The sequence below is a fragment of the Leptinotarsa decemlineata genome, unplaced genomic scaffold, assembly GCF_025532065.1.
Source record: "Leptinotarsa decemlineata unplaced genomic scaffold, Ldec_3_MD MMD2_tig00026330_RagTag_RagTag, whole genome shotgun sequence".
Classification (NCBI taxonomy): Eukaryota; Metazoa; Arthropoda; class Insecta; order Coleoptera; family Chrysomelidae; genus Leptinotarsa; species Leptinotarsa decemlineata.
This window is the reverse complement of record NW_027412690.1, coordinates 11,500,070-11,520,221: the sequence shown is the minus strand read 5'-3', so window position 1 is coordinate 11,520,221 and position 20,152 is coordinate 11,500,070. Positions and strand designations below refer to the sequence as shown.

The window sequence follows — 20,152 nt, the reverse complement described above, 5'->3', positions numbered from 1 at the left end:
TAAAACCCTTACTGAAAGAATTATTTTGTTGCTAAGCATTTGGAAGAAGTCAGTAATGTTTTCTTTCAAAAAATTGATGTGGGCCTCAGATATGTCAAACAGTTAAAGAAATTTCTCATATTTCCAATACTTTCTTACTCAAAATGTTGTATTTACTTATCAAGTATTTGTATTATTGAACACATATTCTCTTATTACTTGTCTAGACTTGCTGGATATCACACTCTGTATGATCTTATAGACAGCCAATAAATACTGTATCTAAACCCTCTCACTACCAGGAAAAAAAAAAGAAATATCCCGTGTGGGGGACATTTGATATTATATATTATTTCTGTTAACATTCAGTGTTATCCTCTATTTTTAGTTGAATATTTTTCCTTAAAAGTATTAAGTATATATAAATTTCACATCCTTCCTTTGTCATCTTCAACCGACAAAAACTACAGTCCACTTCCCCAAGGAATTGAAGATCGCCCAGAAATGAAAAACCTATGAAGAGGTGTAATTTACCTTGTCATATCAATTCCAAGTGTTCAACAAACACTACCTTGTCGTTCATATGGGAACGAAAGCTGGTTAAAGAAAAAACCTCATCATCTCGTTTAAAGGTGAAAGATTCAAAAAAACTTCAGAAATATGATTCAATAATTTATATAGATAATCTTCAAATCTAACACCTACCGTCATCTAACAGATCAACATATTTACATTACATCATCAATATTTACAATAAAAATTCAATCCAAATTTTAATAACTTACATAGACAAACTAATTGAAAAAACTTCCTGGACAATTAAAATGAGTTTTTTCAAACCTAACAACTACTATAATACCAATATATAAACATTTAATCAATCACAATAAAGATTCACTTTGTTGATTGGACGGCCTGCAACAAATTATAGATGATGTCAACGTCAATTCTGAAAAGTAAGTCCACTTTGATCTCCTGGATGATTACACCCTGTGGATCTATGATAAATATACCCCTGAAAAATCAAACAAAATTATTATTTTGAACATATTGTTGAATATCATGCCCTAAAGAAAATAACGCCGGCCGCCACTGGTAGCCATAAACCAATTGTGACGTGGCCAAGGGCGCGTCAGGCCGGCCTACGTTTCGCGGCTGCCCGATGTTCGCACCGTTTCGATGAAATCCCGGCGAATATTCTACCGGTTTCCATGGATTTCTAAGGAATCCTCGGAATAGTTCGTTTGCCGCATGTAAACACTACCAACGAGAGAGTCAAGTTTCGCGGACAGTGCGATACGCCAAGAAGAGTACTTCGAGCACGCCACTGAGGATGACTGCCGCAGTTGCAGTTGAAACGACTGGAGAATATAACCAAAGACCACGGCAAAACCCGGAAATCAATAAAAATTATTTCCATGACTGTTTTGATTATTTATATATCCCATTTTATCTGACCAGCTTGACAAATCGGAACACTTTGCCGGTCACCCAGTTTTCCACTAAGTATCCCATTTTAACCGACTTTCCCCTACGTATATGTACAATATCATAACTTGGAATTGAATTTTCTCACCTGACCGTGTGACCCAGCTTATCCGAATATATTCTGAAGGATTTGGAGATGCGATGATTCGCATCAGATAGAAGCGGTATCTTCAGTTTATTCAGTGAACCTTGCCCTTTCAGACGTTCCACCCAAGCACGGTGTGTGAAGTAAGAATCAATGGAACAAGCAACAATTTCTACGTTGATATTTCGAAAGTCTTCGATTCTCTCATTGAAACCGATTATCTCAGTGGGATCGCAAACATACGGTAGAGTGCCACTGAAAAAAATTAGCGAGATTATTTCGAGGTCTAGGTCACGATAAATAAAATGATATTGTTCAATATGGCCACAATAATGTCTCAACAGTTTTTTCTTATCTAAAATTTATCTTAAATTTTTTGAGGGAGATATACGTTGAATGTCATAAGAAATACATATTGCCGACAAACATTTTTGTGCTTAAATGTAGTGTATCAGTGTGTCTGCAAAGTATGGAATACATTCGATATTTCCAAAACCAACGGTCGTTTTACTAAAACCTGAAACACGTCGATTTTTAATTTTAATATTCTACATTAAACAAAAAAATTTCATTATACAGGGTGATGACGTCACCGGTAATTTTTTAAATGCAACACCCTGTATTTGGTGTCAGTTTTAGATAATCCGTAACGAGCTGATTTCGAAAATGTATGATACTTGGGGTCTAACAGAATTTGAAAGATGTGCGCTTAGAAAATAAATTTTATTGATATCCAATAAAAGTAGAAATTAATTGATTATTTTTTATTTTTTTTTAATGAATAATTCAACAATGGGAACGTAATCCAGTAATAAATACATGACTTTACTGTAGTTGACGGTAACCGTGCTAGCAAGTATTTCTTATCAATTTCGAAAAACTGGGCAGTTAGTTTTTTTCGTTAATGTGAAATGTCATTATTTAAATTGACGTTCAATAACTGTTAAATAGGACAGTAGTATTAATTAGTGAATTTTCTGTAGTATTGCTTCGAATTAATTTTGAAGTAGTAATGAATTTAAGTGTAAAGCAAAGAATTGAAATACTTATGATTATTGGCTATAAAGACAGATCGCGAACACAGATGGAAGTGTGTAACTTATTTAATGAAAAATATCTAGAAAGACGCATAACGCAGTCAGCAGTAAGTAAGATTGAAAATAAATTTCGAGAAACTGGTACAGTTGAAAATGCACACAAATCAGGACGTCCTTCTGTCAAAACTAGAGTTCTACTTGCTTTTGAAGAAGATGTGCACACTTCTGTTCGTAAGGTTAGTCGTGATTTCGATGTCAGTGAAACAAATTTAGCTCTTTTTGGTGACATTTTTCAGCCCTGTCCAAAAATTACGACCAAAGTGTCATTCGATTCGTATTTTTGCCTAGAAAGTTTAAGGCAAGGTCCGAAAACGCGCCGATAAAAATTACAAAAGTTATAAACAATTAAGTAAAAAAAAATAGGGCTTTAGTTTTTTCTTAATATCTCGGAAAATTTTCAAAATTTTGGAAATTTGAAATAAGATTTGAAAAGACCAATGAATTTGCGTAAAAAAAGTCCCGACTCCCGAAACTGTATCTCGATTATTTATAATTTTTACAGAGCCCTGAAAATAGAGCCAAAAGCGGGTAGTCTGACTTCCGCGCGCTTTTCGTCACTCTGACATAAAAACAAAAAAAATTATTTAAACATATTAAATGTAAATATTAAGGAATGAAAAAATTCATGTAATGTTGGGACACATCAATAAACAATAATCCGCAGTCAAAAAATTTTTATCCCAATTTTAACGTTGATTATAAATTTGTTAATTAATAACTTTTTCTGAATTGAAAGTTAATATAAAAATCCCTATAATTATTAAACTAAAACCCTGGCATTTTTTTCCTTTGGTGAAGTTATCCTTAATAGGCAAAAAAATAGATTACCGTTGCCAAAATAAAAAAATTGTTATTTTCTATTTTTTTATTAACAATTGAAAATTATAATTTTATAAAAAATACATTACAATTTTTTTTATTGTTTCAATTTCTCATGGCTAAACACTAATTAATAATATTTTTTTTTATTTTTTACAGCTATTGTTAATAAATGTATTATAAACAAATACATTGTTTATAAGCAATTCGAAAAAATTGGAAAAATGGCATCCCTTTAAAATCAAACTTCCACCGGAATTAAACGAGGATGATCCAGATAGAAGAATAGAATTTTGTGAAGCCATGATAGATAACTGTCACCGAGACCGTCTCCACGTGAAAAATATAATTTTTCTGATGAAGCCACTTTTACATTAAATGGTGGGGTCAACCGTCAGAATTGTAGGTACTGGGCCAAAGAAACCCCCCTCTATGTGTGACATATACACAATACCCGCAAAAGGTAAATGTATGGGCTGGCATTGTAAGAAAGAGGATCATCGGACCCTACTTTTTCGACGGTACTTTAGACGGGCCAACATACCTTCAGTTTTTAAGGGGACATCTTGTACCTACTTTAATTATTTTATTTCCCAGTAGAATTTATCCTGGAAGTTTTGATGTAAGTTTAAAGTTTCAACGAGATGGTGCGCCTCCACATTATGCTGCAGATATTCGAAGGTCTCGCGACCAAATCTTTACGAACCGATGGATTGGTATAGACATGGACATGGCCAGCGAGGTCGCCAGACTTAAATCCGTTGGATTACTTTATGTGGAGCCATCTGAAGAATGTTGTTTATAAAACGAAACCAGCAAATACAGCAAGGACTACAGTTCGAACATTTAAAATAAAGTCATGTATTTATTATTGGATTACGTTCCCATTGTTGAATTATCCATTAGAAAAAAAAGAAAATTAATTAATTTCTACTTTTATTGGATATCAATAAAATTTATTTTCTACGCGCACATCTTTCAAATTCTGACCGTTAGACCCCAAGTATCATTCTTTTTCAAAATCAGCTCGTTACCGATTATCTAAAACTGACATCAAATACAAGGTGTTGCATTTAAAAAAAATACCGATGACGTCATCACATTAATATGGATCACCCTGTATAATGAAATTTTATTGTAAAATGTAGAATATTATGCTAATGAAAACCTGTAGATTTACACTAGCTAAACCATTATTCTCATTATTTTCAGCTTCACTTAATTTGGGAAAATTCCCCCTCGTTTGGAAATCAAGTTATACAACGCCAATTTTCAAGTCTAGTAACAAAGCTGACATAAATAATTTTAGACCGATCAGCATATTAAGTAAAATACCCAAACTGCTTGAACACATCGTTTGTGATAATATAAAGAGTCCGTTAAAACAAGTGATTATCGACAAACAGCACGGATTTAGTGAAAGTAAATTACCAACACTAATTTACTGTCGTACACCCAGTATATTTTGAATGCTCTGGAAAATAAACAACAAACAAGTGGACGTAATTTACACCGATTTTTCAAAAGTATTTAACATCGTGAACCATAAAGTTCTTTGTGAAAAATTAAAGGCAATTGGCTTTTTTGGGAGTTTGATAGACTGGTTCTCATATTATCTTTGTGATAGATCACAGTTTGTGAAAAATGAAGGATTTATCTCTCACGAGATATCTGTTACCTCAGGAGTACCTCAAGGGAGTCACTTGGGACCTTTTTTCTTCAATATCTTTGTAAATGATATCAAAGAAAAAATTACTATTCACTGTGAAATACTGATGTTTGCAGATGATCTAAAACTTTTTAGAGCAATTGATTCGTTGCAGGATTCTGCGAAAATTCAAATGGACCTTAAATCCTTTTCTGATTGGTGTAAGATGAATTATATGGATGTCAATGTGGCAAAATGTAAAAGTATTTCCTTTTCAAAGTCATTAAACCTTTAAACAGCTGGTTATAGTATTGCAGGGAAGAAGTTGGAACGTGTACAATCTATACGAGATCTGGGCGTTATGATGGATAACAAGGACTTTCATTTATAGTATGAACACATATCTAACAAAGCGATGAAAATGTTAGCATTCATATGCATATCAACAAAAGATTTTACCAACATTTTTTCTATGTAAATACTATACTTTGCATTGGTTAGATCAGTGATTGAGTATTGCACTTGTATCTGGTCTCCAACATACTTCAATCACAGTTATGCTATTGAGAAAGTTCAGAATAAATTTCTTAGATATGTTGCCTACAAAATGAACATGCCAGCTAGAAGTCATTCGCTCTTGGAAATTCGCTCTACTATTGCATTGCTCAAACTCAGTATAAGACGGGCACATGCAGACATAATATTCCTACATAAATTGTTGAACAACGAAATTAATTGCCCAACTCTCCTCTGTCAAGTCAATCTGCATGTTCCCCCGAGAAGGACACGTAACAACCAAACTCTCAGTCTCGACTTTCATAGGTGTAATTATGGAAAACATTCTCCTTTGTCCAGAATTCTATCCAATGCTAATGAAATCAATATTGTTTTTTTTCATATCTCTCAGAGCACTCTTAGATATACTCTGCTTGGTTTAGATTTATAAGTCTTTTTTTTATCACAATTTTATTTCTATTTTCTCTATGTAGGTTGGTTTATTAGATATGTAGATACTAGAATAGTTACCTTTCTAAGGTTAATATATTGTATAAAAATTGGGGGTTACCCGTTGAATAAATAAATAAATAAAAAAAATCGACGTGTTTCAGATTTTTGTAAAACGACCTTTGTTTTTAGAAATATCGAATTTATTCCATACTTTGCGGCCACACATAATATTATTAAATTAATAAACACATATATACATATACACAAGTACACACATGGGCACATACACAAGCAGTATATTTGGTAAAATGTAACCTTGTTGGTCGATCCGACCAACCGATAGACCGGTTTCGGGGTGATTGCCCCATCATCAGTACCGGGCATGGTTTCTTCAGAACGGTGTGAACCGTTTGAGTATCACGACCAAACAACTATAATTCCAGCTAGTCGTGAAATCTTTCCGCAGTTGATTCAGTGGGATTTCCACTGCGCCACCTGTAGACAGAGCCAGGAAACAACTTCACAAGCATACTCTGGGGTGGGAGTCGGAATAATGATTAATATTCCGGAGAGGTGCATTATGACATGCTCAAGGTTGCCCCTTTTCTCTCATGTTTCCTGGCAAAACGTCCGGTATTGCGGAAAAACAATTCTTGGCTTTTGCAACACGATCAATGGATAAAGAGGAATATTTTACTTACAAGTCTAATGGATAGAAGAAAAACACCAAGTATTTTTTCAAATACTCCGTCGATGTGAGAGTAACTATTTGGTCATCTAGTAAAGCTACTCCCTGCCAGGAAGGTGCACGTTTAGAAACTGAAAATGAGAGAAAGATTAATCCACTTTCTTAAAAATCATTTTGCATGAAATCAAAAACTGCCATCTCGAAGAGATTCACTGAACTTACCTAATATAGAGGGAGTAGAAACATGAGAACTCCGAGTGTTATTTGCATAGTCCATTTCATGTATTTCAGAAAGGTTATTCCGATTTGTTTCATTAAGCAAATTCTGAAAATTAAATTCAAAGTTGTGCTATAGCTCACAATAAATTTCAGCGAGAATGTACGACAAGGCGAAACTGATGAAAAAGAATTATTCAAAAAATTTTGAAAGCATATTGAGTTTGTAAGTTTTGACCTGAAAACCATTGTAAAACATTGAACCCTTGAAGCGAGGATGTCATCATCCCACCAAGAATGGATGAAGTTGAAAAAGAATTTCGATTCTGACTTTCTGGAAAAATTTAAATCAAATCAAATATGCTTCATTGTCCAAAGTATAAACTCGTTGACAAAGCTAATCATGTATAAATGAGTTTCACTATAATAACTATACATTATACATATACATTGGTTTAATGTATGTGTCATACTGAAATATGGTTACGATTTTTAGTGCACAGCTAAAACAATTATAGATAAATAAATGAATATGCATATATAAACGCACATAAATACCACACACATACATATTTTTCTACACCATAATCCGTTTCATAATGATATCCATTATGATACAGATTTTTCATAACGATACAGATTATCAACCAATAGAAACCCATAATTTTTCAATCAAGAATCCTGTTCCTTTGTTTGTCCTAGATTCTAACCTAAGTAACTAATTGCTTTATTTGTCAAAATCAGTTTTCATATTACCTACCTATATTATCAAAATGTCTGAAAACAGCGATACAGAAGGAATACCATCGACTCCAATATTTTTAAAAGATCAGATTAATTACAGTTGTTATATTCAATATAAATATAATTAGAATCTTTATAGTTTTCATATATCCATGATAATACCATTAAGTTTGTGTTTTTTTTAAATATGAGTTAATTACTGTAAATGTGTTCAATACAAATATAATATTTATAGTTTTTCATTATTTATCGGGTTTAGAAAAAATAGCGTATGCAACTCTCATGTAATGGTTATTAATACACTCGCATATACCATACAAAACTCGCCTTCGGCTCGTTTCGTATCCCGGTTAATGCTCGTGTCTTAATAACCATCATTACATGATTGTTGCATAATATACTATTATATACATCCTAAATGAACGAATAGTCAGACATTAACAGATAAATAAGGAAGTCAATAGATAAAATATATAAATAAATAAGATAAACAGACACTGTTTTCAAAATTGCAGGAGCTATTAAAATCAACATAAGCAGTGCTTGAACAGGGAATAATTTTATTTCAGAATTCCATCCATATCTTTATCAAAGTTCTCTTGAACACTATAAAACACCTGGTCAATGAGAACTTGCTTTACAGACTTCCCGAACTGATAAGGTGATTGGATATCTTTAAGACTGGTCGGTATTATAGATCAATGAGTTTTTAATCAAATTTGATGATGGAATAGGCAGTCCTAATTTGTCGCTTTGGCGAGTGAAACCAATAACAACATCGTAAGATGATTTGTTCTTATGTACTAGGCACACAGTTTCGAGTATGAATAAAGAAGAAATTGTTTGCAAATTGATAGCAAACTTTCGAAAAACTGGATAAGCGGATGTGTGTTGAACAATAACACGACAAATACCTATTTAAAAAAGAACAGTTTTTTCAGATGAGTGTACTTCTGAACGGTATAGTCAATTGCCAGAGCTGCTATCCAAGCCTATATGAGGGTTGCCTTTTATATTTCGGGATTAGAGAATAAAAACAAATCATTGTTTTTCAAAATATTCCCCATGAAGATCTATAAACTTATGCATGTGTTTGAACCAATTTTCGAAGCACTTTTGCCACTCTGATTGAGGTATCTCCAAAACATGCATTCTGAATGCAGCAACTGCTTCTTCTGGTTTCGAAAAACGTTGACCTCTCAGTTTTTTTTTACGTGCGGGAATAAAAAGAAGTCAACCGGTGCCAAGTCAGGACTATACGGCGGATGACTCATCAAATCGATGTTTTGGGTGCTCAAAAATGCAGTTGTTTGAGCCAATGTGTGAGAGCTCGCATTGTCATAGTGAAGAGTGATCCGTCTTCGGCGGTTGGTTTTCCTGATTTCTTGGGAAACAACTGACAAAAAAATGGTTGTATACCACTCAGAATTGACTGTTCTGCGTTGTTCTAGTGGTTCGGTTGCGACATGTCCAGTTTTTCGGAAAAAAACAGACGACCATTTGCTTGGAAGTGCTTCTTGCGCAAACAACTTTTGTTGGATTTGGCTCATCTTGACCCATACAGTCGACTGCTGTTTATTTTCGGGCTCGTACACGTAAATCCACGATTCATCACCTGTCACGATGTCATAGATGTGTTTCGAAGCACCGCGATCATATTTTTTGAGCGATTGACAAATTGTGTGGGATCCAACGCGAAAAAATTTTTTTTGACAGTCAAATGTTCATGCAATATTGAATGTATGCTGGTCCCACTAATGCCTAAGGTTGTCTCAATCTCACGATAGGTCACATGACGATCTTGCAATATCAGTTCGTGCACAGCATCAATGGTTTTCGGAACAATAACTGATTTTGGACGACCTTCACTACGACCAACTACGACCAACTACGACCACAATTGAATTCACCGTATCATCGATAAACACTGGTCCTTGATGGAGCTTCATCGCCAAAAATTCAATTAAGTTCATCCATGCACTGTTGCTGAGTTAATCCACGTCAAAAGTTGTAAGAAATAATCGCACGAAAATGTTCACGATTTATTTCCATTTTTGGGCGAGATGAATCTTTTAAGTTACTGTAAACAACACAAATAGCGCGCGTATTTCAAAACGTTCAGAGTACGTACAAGCTCAAAAATGCCCAAGTTTACGATAGAGCTCTCAGTTGCCAGATTGTAGCACTAGGGTTGTCAAATCCCGAAACAGAAAAGGCAACCCTCGTATAGGGAGGCGGTAAAAATACAGAAGCACAGAAATAATTTCATCCAAAGGGAAGAGGGAATCAACAAAAATAAAATCTGGCTACCTGCACTTATTTGTGTTCGTACCAGGTAATTTGATTTAACTAATGGGAATTGAGCCACGCCCACCACTTGGGCGTGTCTATAGACACGCCCGACACTTGGGCATGTCATTAGACACGACCTAAGAAGCTACTGTATAGCGAAACACATGTTGGGTTTTTGCAAAACTGTTTAGTGAAAATCTCACGAGCTGTTTCTTGAATATGTTATGGATTTTTATCAAGTACCAGCCGATTCCATTACAAAACAAATTTTCCACTGTTATTTAAATGAGAAATCAAATTTTTGGATGGGAGAAATCCAATCTACTCAAATTTTTTCCCAACGGAAATTTTATATTCTGTTTTTCTATATAGTATCAAATTTTCAGGTAGGAAAGAAGAACTAAAAATTAAACACCATGCTTTTCCATCAAGCTTGAGCCTTTTATACTAAATGAAGAATTACCATATTAATAATCAATAATAACAGTACAACTCACCATTCCTTCAAAAATTCTCATTTTCTTCGGCGGCGATGGCACTTCATCTCGACCTGGTTTGATTTGTATGTCTGATATAATATTTATTTTTCTTTTAATATTCGCTGTATCGTCTCTTTTGTCTTTCTGTGCAAACGTAATATCGTTGACAAACTTTGGTCTCTTGCGCAAATTTTTATCCTCAACAACATCCGGTCCTAGATTATTATTTGCTTCCCTCATATGCTCATCTCCAGGAACATATTTATGTTTCTCTTTTTCAATCCTCTGGGACAGTCTAGTGGATATTCTCAAAGACGGAGATGAAGATGAAAACGAAACATTACCTGTAGTTTTACGTCGGTGATTGGTTTCAACAGTTTTTTGTTTTATACGCGTTGAATGGAATGTCTCTCTCCCCTTTTTATGCTCGCCCAAGTTTGTCTTTCGTTTCTGGTTACCCTTACTTTCTCTGGTTTTTCTGTTACTGACACTAAGTCCAATTCTCTTGTTTTCAGATTTATTCTCTTTGATTCTGTTTTTGTTCAACTTTTCTATTATGGACTCGCCCCCCATTTCCTCTCGAAAGGAATCCAGCATATTCTCAAAAAATGATTTCAAATGACTCTTTTCACCGTTATTTATAAGGCTTGTATTCAAATTAATCGGTTTTATATACTTCTTTTTTTCTTGATGTTGCTGTTTTTTGATATCTTTGTGATTTGTTTCATTTTTCGAGATATTTTTTTTTGATCTCATCATTTTGAAATCTTTCCTTGCAGGACTCTTCACAAGTGTCGACATTTCAGTCCTTTCCTTTAATGGGACAATGCCAGGTACGATGGCAATACTATCTACTTCAACAGCAATGTTATCGAAAATTGATGACTGGTTATGTAACATTTTTTTGGCATCTTTCTTCTTGATACTGAGAGGAGACAGTTTACCCTTTGCTTCCGGTTGCTTCATATTGATTGAAACATCCGGTAAGTTCTTCATGGAAAATAGTTCCTGCTCTTTCCCACTTTCACACAATTTTTCCATAGTCCCATTATTGCTCCCGGGAAAAACATCGTCTAACATCGAGTTCAAATGCGATAAATCATCTGGATCATACAACTTCCTCCGCTTACGTCCACTGAGCGTAGTGGATGCAGTCTGATTTAGATCTTTTGTGTAATCAGGAGATGCTCCTGAAATGAAATCTGGAATCACTAACTATAACATCACCTAAACACATGTAACTGATATGAATTCAAGTAACTAACTTCAGGTGGAGTAGGTAAAGTAAACAACGCCTCCTTTGGCGATACCAAGTATCCCGCCAGAGTACTTGGCTTTGCATTCTTGTAGAGGGCGCCATGAATGTGCACAACCTCTTACACCATACTAGTGGTGACTGAATGAACTACGAATATGAATAGAAGGGGAAGTATTCCAGGAATTACTCCTACGACTCATAATGAGAATAATACAAGCATATGGACGTAAAAAAAATAAATGGACTCGTAAACAAATATCAACGACCCAGATTGTGTTGAAGTCGCTAGATTCAGGAGTGCGCACGTTGCGGGGAAAGAGAAGACATGCGATAGACTGTGACTTCCCCTCCACCGACAGTGGCGCACACAATTCAATAATTTAGGTGATGATAAAAACAAAAATATGTGAAATTTCATGTGTTTATGGAAACTCCCGAGACAGATGTGATACTCACTGTATCAGAAGACAATACAGAGACTGAAAACAACACGTGTCTGAGAGGAAACTGTTGATCTGAATTCTAACCTCAGCAAGAAAGACTATTTTATTATAATACACATACTTCGAATATGAACACTTGGCGTTATGAATGAGTGGGTGCTCTGTTCGGGCAACGTACCGCGCACTTCGTCCATTTTATGGTCGCCATAATCGTTCTGCTCAAAGAGCTATTCGCAATGACCCAGGACCTGAAGGTAAACAACCACAGACAACGACATGTGTTCGCTGAATTGGCTCTGGAGCAGTTGAAAACTGACCCTATTTTTTATCGAAAAATCATCTTCAGCGATGAAGCCCATTTCTGGATGAATGGGTTTTTTTTTGGTACCTTGGGAGCTGTCTGACTTGTCCATTTAGTCCAAGTCTCCAGAAAACACTACAGCCTCTTGGGTTTATTGCGTTTATTCTCCCTTCTTCTCATGACACCCATTCCATCAGTCTCGTTCACTGTACTGGTTTGTACAAGTTCCGTGTTGGATGTTCGTCATATTCTTCTGGACGTAATTTCGTACGTCCATATATTGCCTGCCTCTTGTGATTCAGTGCCTCACATTCGCATAAGATGTGTAAAGCTGTTTCTATCCCTTCGTTGCATAATCTGCAGCTGAGGTCTCCGTTGTACGGCCCCATTTTCTTCGGTTCCTTTCTTGGACGGTTCTCTAATGAAGGATCTACTGTGTTTGTTGCCAGGTACTTTTGTCCGGTAGTCTGTGTGCTTCTTATTGGTCCATGTCCTAATCTGGTTTCTTACCAATGATTTTGGTACCCCCAGAGCTGGTTCAGGACCTATATATGAAGTTGAAGATCCGTGTCCAGCTCATTCATCAGCTTTATCATTACCTGTGATTCCTGAATGCCCTGGCACCCAGTACAAAGTTAATTTCAGTTCTTCATGGCATTCCCAGACCAGTTTTGATGTCACCTTCGGGTTTGTCAGAGCCCCTAGTGCGCTCTTGCTGTCTGTAAAAATATTGATCCACTCACTTCTTTGAGGTCTCAATTTAATAAGCCTTGCACACTGCAAGATAGCATACACTTCCGCCTGAAAGACGGATGTGTATAGTCCTAGGGGATAGCTGTAGTATAAATTTCTAACCACTCGGTATATTCCAACTCCCGTTCCATGTTTGGTCTTCGATCCATCTGTATACCAGGTGTTTTTCCAAACATGTTTTCGGAATGACTAATGATCTTCCACTCTTCACGACTTATGATTTTGGCCATGAAGTTTGTGTTGAAGGTGTACTTTGGTGTCATGTGGTCTGTGCACATATTCAATATATGCTCCTACACTTGTTCCGAAATTTCTGTTCGGTCCGATCTTTTATAGTTCGGTGAGTTTTCCAGTCTGAATTGGCCCATCCTGGCCTCCCCCATTATCACAAAGTGTAAAGGAGGTAGATTCAGGAGTGTCTCCAATGCAGCTGTTGGGATAGTTCTCATTGCCCCCGTCATTCCCAAACATGCAAGTCTTTGCACGTTGCCCAGTTTGTTGATGACGGTCGCCTGCTTCATCTTTGGCCACCAGACCAGAGATGCGTATGTTATCATGGGTTCAACCACCATCGTGTATAGCCAATCTACCATGTCTGGTTTTAGCCCCCATGTTTTTCCATAGGTGCGTCTGGCGAGCATCAGTGCTACCTCCGCTTTCCTCTTTATCCTGTCCAAGTGTTGGTTCCAGGTCAGTTTGGAATCTAGGATTACTCCCAGATATTCAACCTCCCCCGACACTTGTATTTCTTCACCTCGAAGTTTTGGAGGTCCGAGACCCTCCGTTTTAGCCCTCTTGGTGAATGCTACTATGGTCGATTTGGATGGGCTTATGTTAAGCCCTTCTTCTTCGGTCCTCCATCTAGTTATAATATTCAGGGCCTGCAGCATGCATCCCTTTGGATGAATGGGTACTTGAACAAACAAAATTGTCAAATTTGGGACGATACATTAGATCCAAGAGCGTTCAATGCACCCCGAAGAAAATCACTGTTTGGGTGGATTTTGGGCTGGCGGCGTCATCTGACCATATTTCTTTGAGAACGACGTTGACCAGGTCATCACTGTCAACAGCGAGCACTATAGGTCGATGATTACCAACTTCTTTTGATCTGAATTGGATGATTTAGACACAAAGGACATGTGGTTTCAACAGGACGGCGCTGCGTGCCACACAGCGCGTTGGATATTCTGCACGAGCGATATGAGGGCATGGTCATCTCATGTAGAGGTGATGTGAACTGGCCCCCGAGATCGTGCGATTCAACCCAATCAGACTTTTTCTTGTGGGGTTTTCCAAAGTCGCAGGTGTATGCGAACAAGCCATAAACTACAGTGGTTCTCAAAACCAACATAACCCAAGCCATCGGTCAAATTCAGCCTTTGTTCTATTTAAATTTAAAGATAGGAAGCGGTTAATGAATGACCCTATATACAGAGTTGATGATACGTTTCTGGCAAGCTCATCAACTTTTTCGTTGTCACAAAAGAGCTATTGATGACTCAGATGTTTTTCAGGTGCACTTTTTATATCAAGTACTAAAAAAAACATACCCAAATTCAATTTTACAATGGAAATGATACACGTCTTACTCGAATAAGACATTGTATTTACTCAAGAGACAACTTGAAGAACACGGATATAAAAACTTATGTAATAAGGAAAAAAAAACTGAAATCAAACAATGAAAAAAACTAACCTTGGCCTTCCGATTTCCTTGTTCGTACAGGACCATCAAATTTTACGTTTTTCTTATTTTTTTCTATAGTTTTCGGCGTTTCCATATCAAAAACTGGTTTGACCACTACCAGATCAGAAGTTTTAGGCGTTTCCATCTCTGTGGTCACTTTGGAAACTGGTTCAACCACTACCAAGTCAGAATTATCTTTTGTAGGTGTGGTTTCAATATATTTGGAAGATTTCAGTGCACTTTTCAACTCCCTAGTTTCAGTTCCTGGTTTGGCAATGACTGTTTCCTCACTTTTCACAATGACAATGTCGTCACTAGCTTCAACAGGCTTCAGAACCTCAGATGTTTCCCTCTGAATCTCTGGATGTTCAACAATTTTCTGAATGTCTTCAGTAGAATGGATGACCTCTCCAGTACTTGGTTTAATGTTAGATTCCCCCAAAATGTCATTAGTTTTGGTCCAACTCTCTGGTTGTTCCACTAGCTCTTCTGAAAATCCTTTTTTATCAGCACTCACTTTCACGTTGCAATCTTGTGAGAACGGTTTTGTGAAAACCACTTCTTCACGAGTTTCACTGGTTACCCTTTTGACAGAATCTTTCTGCTTTTCCACAGCAGATTTTTTAGTGGTTTCAAGCAAGTTATCGAAGGCACTCTCAGGATCGATACGTAGTTTTGGTGCTCCCAAATCGGCTAAAAATCTATTTTCGTCAAAGTACTCGTCAGATTCACTGGACTCGTTTTCATCAAGCGTACATTCCCTTTCGCTTTTGGGAATTTGGTTGTTATGATCCTTTGCAGAAAGGCCTGTGGGTGTTTCATTTTGGTTATCTAAGGCATCAGCAGCAGATTTGTGATGTCTTTCATCAACATGGAGTTCTCTGTCATCTTTTACAGTTTGGTCTAAAACTGTAATCTTCTCATTTTCAGAGACTTTTGAAGCAGGCACATCTTTTTTCTTCGGCACAGACATGCTTGAAGAGTTGCTTGCAAGTTGGGCTCTCCCTCCTTCTTTCTGGGGTGACTTTTCTTGAGTCACAATTTTTCCTTTCAATAAACTTTTGCGAACTTCACTCAAGGGTATTGTATCGTCCTCAGAAAAATTTGTTGCATCAATTGGTATTGGGCATTTCTGGGAAGTGCCCCGTTTCTTCGAAGTAGCTGTCAACTTTAATCCTTTTCTCTTCAATTTTTTATCTAGGCCACGAGATTTCTTGTCTCGTTTCTTTTCTTTCACGGCAATCACTGATAAACTTAATTTTTCTTCCATAACACATTTGTCGATCTCATTCTGAACTTCTTTAACGTCGCTGGCGATAACCGATTTAGGTGAACATACTCTGCTTGTCTCTTTATTTTTTTCAACATTATTTCGATTAAAATCCGTGCCCGAATGTTTCAATCCACCCAACTTATCGTTTCCTTTATGTTTTCTCAAGTTATTATCTACGTTAATTGAGACTTTCAAATCATTTTCTCCCGAGATGGCACTAACATTAATTGGGATCTTGTCATCCAATGAAGAAACGTTTCTGTTAACAGTTTCACCAACATTTGTATCTGTTGCCCCCAAAACAAGGTCTTCACCACCTTGTTTTGACACTCCCTCCTTTTCATTAACCAAGTCTTGGTCAAAAAATTTTAGACTTTCTGAATTCTGGATCTGTTTTTCATTTCCCTTTGAAGAAATGTATCTTTTCTCTTCCGGGCCCGTCTTGGAATGTCTCTTGGTTAGTTTTTCACCGACAGTTGTATCGGTTTGTTCAGCTGCTTCAGCACCTTGCTTGGACAATTCTTTTTCTTCATCAACCAAGTCTTCACCAAAAACTTTATGATCTTCAGAATTCTGGATTTGTCTTTCATTTTCTTTCGAAGAAATGTCTTTTTTGAAAAAAATATCTCCCAAGCCTCTTCTGGATTTTCTCCTAGTTAGTTTGGGAACTTCTAATTGTCCTCTTTCGCTGATAGTCATATTTTTTCTCGATTCAATTTCCTTTACAAGATGCGATTCCTGATCGTTATTTGACAAACTTTTATCCACCTTGTGAATCAAAGGTTCTGATTCCTCAGCAGAAGTTTGTTTTTTCTTGGAGACAACATCAAAAAGAACAGTTTCCTCCGCCTTCTCGCAAGTAGAGGTAGCTTCTTCCACGCCTGTCACGACAGTCACATGTTTGTTGACGGGGTTTTCCACCTCGTTTTTCTTTCTCTCGGATATTTTTTTTACATTCTGACGTATGCCGCTATCTTCCCTAGATGTGGAAATATGTTTATCTTGTCGCGATGTTTCATTTGATTTCCTCAAACTTCTGCTCACTTTCGAAACTGAAAGATGTTTTGCAGCTACTGTCCTCTCTTTGGATCTTTGTTCATCAGCCTGTTTGCCGATGACCCTGTTTTCTTCTTTTCCCGAGGCCGATCTTGTACAATCTAAATTAACAGACTGTTTTCCAGTTGTGACTCTATCTACATGGATGTTAACCTCCAGCGAATTGAAGACTGACTGATCCTCATTATCAATTTTTGTTGAAACTTTTTCTTTTGATTTTTCAAGGCCTTTATTTCCAACACTGCTCATTTTCTTATGAGGAACCTCTTTGATAGCTTCACACGTAAGAACCAATTTATCTTCAAAGTCCAAAGACACATTACTCTGTTTCTCCGACGTCCAATCGAGTAACCTCTCTCTCATTGCTGATGAAAAATTCAAATTTTCTTTATTACTCGTACTGACTTTGAAACTTGCGGAATCTTTTGATCTATTATGATGTTTTGGATTTGACTCCAACGTGTTGCCCGTATCAAAATTAACTCTTAGAGAATCCAAATCTTCTGTTATTTCAGGAAAATCAAAAAAGTTCTCCTTCAACAGCCAATCAGACGGCAGGTTGTTATTCAAATTAAATTTATTCGAGAGGGTAAGAACGTTGCTGGGTGACGTCCTACTCGAACCGGAAATGCTTTTGACGTCGTTTTCAAATTCGTTTTGACGCAACTTGTTACCTTCTATTCTGACGGTTTTTTGACTATCCATCGCCTCCGACGGACTCTGTTCTAATGGTAAGTCGGCAATAGTATTTCTCGAAACTTTGGGCATACGTTGAGACTCCAAAGTATCCCGAGCGGTTTCGTAAATTTCGCTGGTTGATACTTTACTACTTTGTTGAACTGTGTCAATCATTTTCTTTTCAAAGTACGTCGATACCTTTATAGGGGTACTGTGGACTCTATCTCTTGACGTTGATGCCTGGGAATATCTCACGTTGGATCCCGAACACCTTCCAGAAAATATGTGTATCTGAGATGTTTCATGAGTGTTGCTAGATTTTGTGGAAAGAGTATCGTCGCTATCTGCGATTTCAAACACTTTTTCATCTCGCTCCAGAATGACAGGTAAATGTCTCGAGCTATAATTGGTGTGTTCAGTAGAACTATCGATTGTGATCACTTCGGCCCTGGAGCTACGTGATGAAGTGGAGTGCCTGTTGCGACTCGTCTCATTTTTTGAAGAAGCACTATCTTCACTTCTCGTAGTAGTCGATTTACCAGACATCGGGTCCATGAAAGATGTCTGAAAGAAAATCATGAATAAAAACAACTTCAGATATTGATTGTGTTTGTCAAACACTTCATGGGGAATGTTCCTCCTGAAGAAAATCAAGTAGTTTTTGTAAAAGAGCTCTAAAAGAACGCAATTTAAACTTATCATTTCAACCTTTTTGTTTAAAAAATTATTTAAATACTTAAAAAAGAGGAATGAAACAATGCATTCAACATTTAAAGGGATTCGTTTCTATTTCACCATTTGGCAACATCGGTTATAACTAATAAAGGACAATGAATCTGTTACCTGTATGAGTGAAACAAGGATGATATATTTCAGAGGCGTGCTGTTCTGTTTACTTATGTTCCGAGTTCCGAGACATTCTGTGACATATGACATTTTGTGCACCTAACCTATCTTCCTCTATGTAAGTAAATAACAAAACAACTGTTGTTTATGTGACTTGTGGAGGTGGTATTGAACTATAATTTATATTTTGCCTTAATTGTTGATTTATAAAGTAAATTTTCCTTTTTTAAAGGTACGTATAAATTATTTCAACTTGATATAGGCGCTGTTGCCAATATGTGAATTAGAAACAAATTCCTTTAAAAATTAAAACCCAGCATTTGAAACATCAATTTGAATACTTTTCGAAGTGAATTTGAAAAACTCCTTAATTAAACTTCCCCATTGCCGACTTTTACTCGAAAATAAATTCATGGGCCTTTAGCTTTCAACTTTCATTCAATTTCGAAACAAGTAACTCAATTTTCTCTCCATTTAGATCAAAAGGACTAACTAAATATAATTTTTACGTCAATTTGAAGTTAAAACATGAGTTATTTCAGTTTTTTACGAATTTTTTTTTTTTTGGAATTGAAGTTCTGAAAGGTACCAAAAGTAAATAGAAAAGTAAAAATAGTTTGAAAGCTAGAAAGCTATGAATTCTCATTCTGTTGAAAAAAATGTGTCCATTTTTTATTGCACTTCTGTCAACAAAATACAAGTCGATTAATTACGTCACCTTGAAAAAATGACGATGATTACGTAATCAAGTATATACATGCTAATTAGGTATCGTAGAATATATTATTTTCAATGCTTACCGTACATGAAATATCCGATTTGCAGCCAGATGCAACAGACTTTGGTCTTCTCTTGAACTTAATGTTCAAGGACTTATAGTCAGACTCTAAAACAAAATACTATATTACTCCACACCTAGAAAATTCAAAAGACCATTCGAGAAAACTATCGTTTTCCATTTGTTTTACACAGAAGGACCACACTCCAGGAAAATTGTCATAATTACTAGTTTGAGGTCAGAATTGCGAGTTAAAAAAATAATTTCGAGTTTGAAGTTGGCATTCCGAGGACCTGTCACAATTTGAAAGGAAAATGGATACCTGATGAATTGGTTGAAATTTTTATACAGTGAGGAATAGATGGCCCATGCACAAGGTCCAATTTTGGCACACTCTCTCTAACATATCGACCGGTATTTCACGTAAATATTGGTTTCTACAGCGTCAGTCGTTGCTGGTTTATTCCTGTAGACATGAGTAACGGAGGCTCAATTGCTGCGAACGGCGGCGAATCGACATTTCACGGTCATCACGAACACTGGCGGATACAGCCGCAATATTTTCTTCGATCCTCACACTACGTATGCGTGTT

The 20,152-nt window shown here is 36.4% G+C and overlaps 1 protein-coding gene across 4 annotated transcripts in view; it reads right to left on the bottom strand.

Annotated features, from left to right (window-relative positions):
- Positions 1-638: 638 nt before the first annotated feature.
- The window catches only part of LOC111510439 (uncharacterized), a 36,394-nt gene continuing 16,880 nt past the window's right edge, over positions 639-20,152 (bottom strand). For all 4 annotated transcript variants that reach the window (XM_074183105.1, XM_074183106.1, XM_074183107.1 and 1 more), the window contains 7 exons: positions 19,582-19,667; positions 14,938-18,499; positions 10,502-11,673; positions 6,975-7,077; positions 6,766-6,883; positions 1,556-1,807; positions 639-994 (listed from right to left, as the gene is read on the bottom strand). In XM_074183105.1, coding sequence (XP_074039206.1) covers positions 874-994; positions 1,556-1,807; positions 6,766-6,883; positions 6,975-7,077; positions 10,502-11,673; positions 14,938-18,499; positions 19,582-19,667 — 5,414 coding nt within the window. In that variant the 3' untranslated portion in view covers positions 639-873. The remainder of the gene's footprint in view (positions 995-1,555; positions 1,808-6,765; positions 6,884-6,974; positions 7,078-10,501; positions 11,674-14,937; positions 18,500-19,581; positions 19,668-20,152) is intronic.